This window comes from Salvia splendens, chromosome 15 (genome assembly GCF_004379255.2).
Source record: "Salvia splendens isolate huo1 chromosome 15, SspV2, whole genome shotgun sequence".
NCBI lineage: Eukaryota > Viridiplantae > Streptophyta > Magnoliopsida > Lamiales > Lamiaceae > Salvia > Salvia splendens.
In genome coordinates this window covers 10436637-10445930 of record NC_056046.1, presented here as the reverse complement: position 1 = coordinate 10445930, position 9294 = coordinate 10436637, and the positions used below count along the sequence as shown (strand labels likewise).

Genomic DNA, 9294 nt, shown 5'->3' with positions numbered 1-9294 from the left:
TTGTTTGTTGTGTTTCTTTCAGTTTTTTCCCCATTGTTTTGATTACTCCTTTAAAGCGGAGTAGAATATGGAGTATTATTATTTACAAGGAAATAGGTCATTATTAATATTTTTCTATAAAGACTATCATTGATCTGCAATATTGATTTTATATATCTTCTGATCTTCATGTGTATTGCAAAATTTTAATAGAAAATAGACTACCTATCATGAATGGCGTGTAGTGCCTAGCCTTAGGCCATTCTTGCTGTTTACATAAGAATGGATCTCAATGATTATAATTTTGTTAATCACTTGGAGTACATTACATTAAGACATGTAATTGATTATATATAGCATTGACTTGTCAATAGGTGAGATTTTTTTATAACCCCCAAAATCAAGATATCTTAGGTAATAGGAGTACCATATTTAATAGCTTGGTGCGAATCCGGCTGCTCAATGTTGAGGGAAAAGCCAAATCCCAGAGCCTTGGATCCATCGGGGTCTATAGGTCAGAATCGGGCCGAAGCGAGTGGCAAAGGGTGGCACCATACCAGGTGAACCAACCAACTAGATCCAGGCCATGGAAAGTGTGAGAGGTTCGTCACTAACCGGGTGACAATATGGTCACTTATCACCTGACCGGGTAATGCTTGATGTGAGAGAGGTAGAAGGTTTCACCCAATCGGGTGGCGCTGGGGCATGAAGCCTAACCGGTCAGGTGGTACACGAGGGAGGGAGTCAGAGACTTTTACCCGCGCGACTGGGTAGTTGCGCAATAATTTGTTTAGTAAAAATAACACAAATAAAATTATGCACCAAAGAAATAAATTCAACTGTATGAAAGAATTATAAAGTCAATAACCAGAAAACATGCTCTTTTGCTAATCCTACTAAACATATTAGGGATAATCCGAGAAATTAGCCGCATTACAAAACTAGGTTTTATATTTTTTCCTCTCCGGATGCCCCGCTTAACGTCTTCTACTCTCTTTTTATAGCCTCAATTTGATTCCCCTTTTGCCAAAAAAATATCTCGCCTCCATCATTATTTTTTAAGGATTGGATATCTCATGTTATTCAATATATACTTTCTTCATCCTTATCCCAAAATTAGAAAAGAAAATCTTGAACATAATCCTCATGAGGAGCAAAATACTTTGTGGGCTTTCCGGCCCAAACAAATTGGTCTTGCTGCCAAGAAAAGATTGCGAATTGAGCTTTCATATTTAAACTCCATGCACCTCACCGCAACATGTAACTATATGTATATATTAAAATTGCTAACATGAGATATTTGAAGTTGTAACTCAATGATCAATATGATACATCTTTTATTAAAAAAAATATTATTTGATTTACATCATTGCCCACATAATATTCAAAGTAAATACTGAGAATAAAATAGAAGCTCACAAATCGAATAAAATAAAGAAGGAATCAACTCGTGAAGAAGGAGCAAGTAATATTTTTAAAGTATTTTCTGCAGTCTTTAGCAAGCATGATTTATGATTTATCCTATTATCTTTTGCATGCAATTTGTGTTCTAGCAGATCGTAGAAATTTTATGTCGGTCATTGAAATGTTATCCCATATTTATATTAATTAATTCTTCATTTTCTTCAAGTATTTCTAGATAATGGTACACATAAATTTGGGCGAGATGGACTAAATCTTTTGACAAGAGCAATCAAATGATGGAGACCATAGTAAATGCCCCGAAAGGGACGAGACGAGAATAAACATATTTTCCAGCTCAAAATTGGGTATTTGAAACAATATGTATTTTGGGAAATTATGACACCAACTTTCCGGAATATTCAGGGCGATTTCATATCGTTTGGGTATTCATAAATATGTAAATAGATACTAGTATTATTCACTCAATTACATCCTATTTGCCTCTCAATAATTCATATTGTGAAGGCTGTTCATGTAATAATTTGGCATATACTATAGTACTTAGTAATTGTAAATTCACTTGATGAAGTTGATACAGGCATACAGCATGAAATGCTCAATTCAAATACAGAATCCTTTAATTAAGTACTACTCCACTAGTATTTATCTTTCACGTGATGTCCTTGTCGCAGCTACTCTTTCAAGTTTTAACCACATCTTGTTTATTTGGAAATCTCTATTTAGGCTGAAGCATTTTATGGTCCCTAAATCATAAATTATATTTTGCGTTTTTTTAGAGTTTGATGTAGTCCATCCGTACTTAAAAAATAAAACTTTGGAAATAGTACGAGTTTTAAGAGTATCCATATCTTTGGCCTGAGCCAGGCCCCAAGTCCCTTTCCATCTCATCATTCCCCTCATTTTCTGCGTCAGGCCACAACTTCCACAACCATGTGCAGACCACAAACATTAAAATGCACTATTCACTACTACTACCTCCGTCCGTTAAAAATATAAACTATTTTTTATTATGGTATGTCCCTAAAACTTTCTAAACTTTCTATTTTTGAAAGTGGACTCTACAATCCATAACACTATTTCCAATAATTTTTCTCTTCATCTCTCTTATTTTTATAATTTTTCCCTTTCTCTCTCTTACTTTACCATTTTTCTCTTCCTCTCTCTTACTTTAACAATTCATCTTTTTTTTTTTACCAATTGTGCATTAGAGCATCCACATTGCAAGGTCTGGGGGAGGGCCGAACCGCACCTGGGGTCCGGTTGGGAGCTCGGCACGGTGGTGGTGAGCTGGGCAGCATCCAAGTCGTGATCGGAGAACCTACTGTGGTTGAAGGTCGTGCCTCGTTGCAGCCTGGTCTGGAGGTCCATCGGCGTTGTAGGCGCATGGGTTAGGCCAGAAGTCTTATTTTTGTAATTTTTTTAAAATTCAAATTTTACACTCTAAATATCATTCCACAATATTTTCATTTTTATTCAACATTATTCCTAGGCCTATAATTTTTAAAATTTTATAAGATTTGTAATTTTTAATATCTAGGATTTATAATTTTTATTTTTCCAAATAGACAATAAATTTTTTGTGTTAAAATTTCTTAGCGTTCTTAATTTTACGACTAAAATAATTAATAATATATCTTAACTAATTATTAATAAACCCCAATTGGGAATTGGTCAAACTAGCAGGTTGAATCAGTACACAAAATTCTGCCATAACTTATCCCGTATGATATAGGAGTACTAGTAACAATTAATTTTATTCATTTTAATTGTATGGCTTTTAGTAGTTTTCGGTTAGAGTTTATTCATTTTTAATTAGAATTTATAATTGATTTATGGATCTCCAAATTAGGGTCCGACGAGCGATTTAAGCAAATGAGGTTTTGTTAGTTAGGTGAATGAGAATAAAGTAAAATAGTGAATAAAGTAGATAATAAAGTAAGAGAAAAGGCCAAATAAGAAAATGACTCATTCATTTTAGGACACCCCAAGAGGAAATACTATGAATTACTACTTAACAAAGGATAGAGAGTACCTGTTTGAGACCCATTAACCCTCAATCAAAACATGGCGACTTGTTTTACGAGGGAATGTATTTTCCATGAATTTTAAAAATGATCTAAAATATCCTAAACATTACATTTCATGTGCTATTTCCCAACCCGACATGAATAAGGCATTATGTGAGAACTAGGAAATGTTTGTGATATTTTAGACAACTTGTAAAGGTCGTCGCACGTATGATAAAAAGTTACGTTAATTTAGTTGTGCCAGGATTAAAAAGGCACGTACATTAGTCGGATATAGTGATTGATCCGTCATGAAAAATAGCACTTAATGAATTAAATGTAAAATTTGTGATATTAAACTATTTTTAGAATTCGTGTAAAATACCTAGAATTTGACCAATGCATATGATACTATTACAAACTAATATGCCTAAGGGCATTAGCAATGAAGCGCCCTATAGGACGCCCTATGCACCGCCACATCATTATTTTAGCCTCCTACCCTTCCACCTGCAGTGGGGCGCCCTATAAGACGCCCTAAAGGCCGCCCTAAGCATTTTCTTTATTTAAATATTTAAATAACTATAAAAATTGGAAAAAACCTTCATTTCATTTAAAATTAATACATTACAATACGAATTTAAAAAAATACACATTCTCAACGACGACGGTTACGGTCTCAAACTTCTTCAATCATGTCGTTCATGAGCTGAACATGGTCTTGTTGGTTGCGCATTGAGGCATGTCTAGATAGAACTTCATTGAAGCTCGTCGGTAATCCTCGAGCGTGGGGCGCGGTCGCCGTGCTGGAGCTAGATCCACCTTCATCATCGGCCTAATAGGAAAATTCGAAGAAAAAAAATGAAAACGCGTTGCATCGTCCGCGTCGCCCACAGTGGGCGGACGATCTATAGGGCGTGGACGATGCATCGGACATCGTCCGCACACCCACAGTGGCGGACGATGGCGCCCCGAGGCATCGGGCAGCCTATTGTCCGCCCCATTGTTGATGCCCTAATACACCTATACCATAATTCAATTCAACAAAGGAGAGTCATAAACAGCTAATGAAATAGTGCTGAAAAGACAGAAAAAATAAAAATGCGCCGAATGTATCAAACAGTAGATACATAGAGAGAGTAGGAAGAGCCGTACACCTCCAGCCAATGCTGTCAAAGTCGTACGGATAAGAGTCACAACGCCGTGTATCACATGAACCAATGGACAAAGATCTCCAACCAATGAGAGCTTGACAGCAAATCCTTAAAAAACCGCCTGGTTTTCCTCATTGGCTGTTTTGTGATTTCACATCCCACCATTCCACTACTGTACCCGCTTTCACAGACAGCATGTTAAATTTGCCCCATTTACGATTACAATTATTCAACACGAGCACCACCATTTCGTTTTTTCACCCAAAAAGAAACCCACATTGCAATTAAAAAAAAGTGGGAGCAGAAACTGTAATAAGATAAACCCTGGGCTTATCTCCACCTCACTTTTTTTTACCAAGAGAGAAATGACTAAAACTCCAAAATAAAACACTTTCTCCTTCCGTGTGGGTTGAACTTATAATATCCTGGATCTCAGGGTTTCCATTTTTAGGCCTTGGGACCAAAGAGCAAGAGAGAGAGATAGTATAGAGAGAGAGAGAGAAAGGATGGGTAGAGGGAAGGTACAGCTGAAGAGGATTGAAAACAAGATCAACAGACAGGTGACTTTCTCCAAGAGGAGGGCTGGCTTGCTGAAGAAAGCTCATGAGATCTCTGTGCTTTGCGATGCTGAGGTCGCTTTGATTGTTTTCTCTCACAAGGGGAAGCTCTTTGAGTATTCTACTGATTCTTGGTAACTCCTAACTCCTCTTTTTTCAATTTCTTTTCTTAATTCTTCTCCTTGTTTATCTAGGTTTTCGAGATCTTGAATTTAGGTTTTCATTTTTTTAAACTAGGGTTTTTGTTGTGATGTTTGTTCTACTAAAAAGCTTAGATCTTGATTTTGTTTGCTTGGTTTTAAGATTTGATTTGTGTCAGAGGTTTAGGTTTAGGTCTGGTGTTTTATTCTTTTTTGTGTGTAATTAGGTTTTAGGTCTTCCTTTTTTTATGTCGTTTCTTGGCAATTAATCTCCATTTGTATTATTTAATCTTGTCCTGGAATTATTTTGGAATAATTATGAGCTAGATTAAAATTGCAGGATGAAGTTTATTGGAGTTGTCCTATAGTATTTATGAAGATTGAAGGGTTGCGTGGATCTGTAGTTTTTGTGTAGAGTTAGCCCTTCTTGTCATAGTGTTATGGTATTTCAAACACGTGTCGACTTCATGTTTTGACGTGAGGGGTTTTCACTGTATTTTAATCCATATACCTTCAACTTTTCCTGACAATTTCCGCTTCCTTTTGCTTTGTTTCGAGGATGTAGGAAATTTGTAAACCTGGCTAGCCGCGAGAGAAGAATTGCTATTTTGTTTGGAAATTAAAATGAAACGGAGAATTTTGGTTTCCATTGTGATTAAGTTCTCTTTTTATTTACTCACTTAATTATGTTGAATTACTTATGCTATACCGATCTTTTTCACAAATGAAAAAACTGCATGTACATAAGTAATAATAGAGGGTAGACTGATGGTTCATTTTATTAAATTTTCGGATAATATATATTGCAGCAGCTAGAAGTAATGTGAGTAGATGGATCTTTCAAAAGAGGAAGCTAGGTAGCTAGGGTCATATAATAACTTTGTCGATCTTTAGTATTTTCTGTCTTATTTGTGTAAAACTTTTTAAAAATACATCGGATTATTTTTTAGATTTGTTGATGATGGAGATTGGAGGTGAAGTAGAAGATTGATTATTTGAATTAGTATGTTACATTTTCCTGGTCAATATATACGAGTTTTATTTTTGGCTTAACTTTGTGAGTTTGTTATGTCACCCAATAAATATGACGTGGATAAGAGAGGTGAAATGCCACTCATCTTTACATGGATAAAGAAAACATTATCATCAAATGACTAAGCTATTAAATATTTTAAGTTTATAAATCATCATAAACTTATACTACTATGACTATGAAATTTATGTCTTAAATGAACTATGCTAGAAACTTTGTGTGAACCATACTCAATTTGAAATTCCTTATGCATTTATCTCTTTTTATATGAGTAAATTATTTTTAGGGCACCAAAATTAATGTTATACTTCCTGTGTCCTTTCTGTTTGGGGCATTTTCGATGAAATTTCTCTTTTTATTTTTACAATTTTTGATAAATAGATTTCACATGTTTATCTCATTTTACTTCCATTTTAAAACTAATAGTAGTATATAAATGTGAGATGCATAATGGGCATAAAGTACTCCATTTTATGTTTCCTTTTCTGGTGGATTGAAGATTGTTATACACAATGGGCATAAAAGGAGTACATGTCTATCTTTCTTCTTTAGTTGACTGATTTTAATTTGGTGAAATTTGAAACAGCATGGACAGGATTTTGGAGAAGTATGAAAGATACTCATTTGCAGAAAGACAGTTAATCGCTAATGAGCCTGAGTCGCCTGTAAGTGATATTTATAATTCAATGTCATAATTAACTACAGTAGGTGTATTTAGGTAACAATTTTGAATATACGTGTTTCTGTTGGTGTATTTGTCTGTTTTCAAATGAAGCCCTAATTTTTATGTGGTTCACTTCATAATAGTTTCGAGTGTCCCTTCTCCTTGTCTTTCCAATAACTTTTTATTACTTAATTTTACTAGTTATTTGATTGTGTTCAATTTTGCAATTAATGAGATCGAAATATATTCACGATGATAAATCCACGATGGAGTTCAATTTGTTAGCTTGGGCTAGCTGAAGTTACCACGAAGATGGTGCACGAGTATACATGTGCACGTTGTCTATCCTCGATCCTCACATTGGGTTGGGATGTGAACCATTGCATCCGAATTCAGCCAACCATTAAATCAACGGGTTTGATCAAACCCTTGCTGAAAAAGGGTGCAACATGATCAGATATCCAATAATGTCCAACTCTTACCTAGTAAATTAGTAATCTTTTGTGCTAGTAACATTAGTCAGCTAATTAAACGTATGTACGTTGTAACCTGATTTTTATAAATTTAACAAGGGTGGCCATATATAATTTTATGTGACATTTGCAGGTTAATTGGACTCTCGAACACAGCAAACTTAAGGCCAGAATTGAGCTCTTGCAAAGAAATCATAGGTAAAGTACTGGTCAATTAACTCACAATATTCACACGCAAATTTGTGATTAGTGATTTGTTTGTGTGTTTGCATTAAATATCCCTAACTGGTCAGGCACTACATGGGCGAAGATCTGGACACGATGAGCATGAAAGATCTGCAGAACTTGGAGCAACAACTTGACAGTGCTCTTAAGACCATCCGATCAAGAAAAGTATGGTTCATCGATTCATACGTATGCATATAAACCTGTTACTCTGCAAACTTCAACCACTAATGAGATTGGTTTTTAATATCTACAGAATCAGCTCTTGTTTGATTCAATCTCGGAGTTGCAGCGGAAGGTCTGTCCCTTCCCCGATCCACGTTACATATATTTTCTTATTCATATATGTGTGCACCTTAGTTGAATATCACCAATAGTTCTTTAAGAAGATTATCAGTAATTACATTTTGTAATATTTCTTTACAGCTTACAGTTAAGATGTTAATGCTATAATTTGTTGGAATTTAAGTCATTGAATTTATGAGATGATAGTAGTGAATAAATCCAATTACATTATATAACTAAAATGTTTGGGTTTTTGTACAAAATAATATTCTTTTTCTCTTAGTTGATGATTCTAATCCTAATTATGCTATGCCTAATCTCAACTTCTTCTGCTTCTTCTTTTTAATTAACATTATTGCAGGAGAAGGCTATCCAAGAGGAAAACAGCATGCTAGCAAAGAAGGTGACCTCTCTAGATCTCTCTCTCTCTCTCTTGTTGTGAGGAATCACCAATAAGTATATCTGTTGCATGATATAGATCAAATACAAGGAAAAGGAATTGGGGCAGCAGACACAATGGGAGCAGCGAAACTCCACCACTAACACAGCGGCGCTGCCTCCACTGCCGCCGCCACAACCTCAATACCTCATGGCATCTCGACTTCCTTCCTTAAACATGGGGTAAGTTTCTCACAAAATGTTTAGATTGTGTCAAAATCCAGCTTTACCTAGCTTTAGTATTATAATTCCATCCTCTTCTCACATGTCGTTGATGCAGAGGCGGCACATACGACGAAGAATCAGAGGCGAGAAGGAATGAGCTCGACCTCACTCTTGATTCACTCTACTCATGCCATCTGGGATGCTTTGCTGCGTGAAATCCAACGCGGCTCAACTTGTTCATGGGGAATTAGTAGTTATCTGTGTGAGGATAATATGCTGTGTTTTATGTATGTTGCAGTTGTTTTACATTTTGAGTGTATACCATGAGTTATTCATGTGTGTAAATTTGTGGGCCTACATATGCTCTGCAGCCCCTCTGTAAACCGAGGAATAACTTGTTGGATTCTTGAGTTAAATAAAATATGTGTGTAATTTGTATCTGTGTGAAAATGGCACTTGAATTCATTGTTGGTCATCATCTATAGTGAAGTTACAAATGAATTAAAATGTGATCGAAAATATGCACATACTGACATACTTAACATATGAAGTTATAAAGAATACGAAGATCATCAGCATCAAGAATACGATCCATTAACAAAATTTGGAGTGACGAAAACAAGAAATGTACTATGAGATGAAGAGTATTCTTGAACATAGTTGTGGGAATTCGTTGATGTGATTGACTGTCGTTCAGCTTCATTCGCCAAAGAGCATCATCTAGACAAAACCAAGGGGAAAAATCAGTGG

The 9294-nt window shown here is 35.5% G+C and overlaps 1 protein-coding gene across 1 annotated transcript; it reads left to right on the top strand.

Moving 5' to 3' along the window:
- The first annotated feature begins 4898 nt into the window (after positions 1-4898).
- On the top strand, positions 4899-8984 carry LOC121768340 (truncated transcription factor CAULIFLOWER A-like). Its single transcript, XM_042164812.1, has 8 exons — positions 4899-5255; positions 6881-6959; positions 7565-7629; positions 7725-7824; positions 7913-7954; positions 8303-8344; positions 8420-8562; positions 8660-8984. Exons 1-8 carry the CDS (start codon positions 5071-5073, stop codon positions 8757-8759), a joined length of 756 nt encoding a protein of 251 aa, XP_042020746.1. The 5' UTR covers positions 4899-5070; the 3' UTR covers positions 8760-8984.
- The last annotated feature ends 310 nt before the right edge of the window (positions 8985-9294 follow it).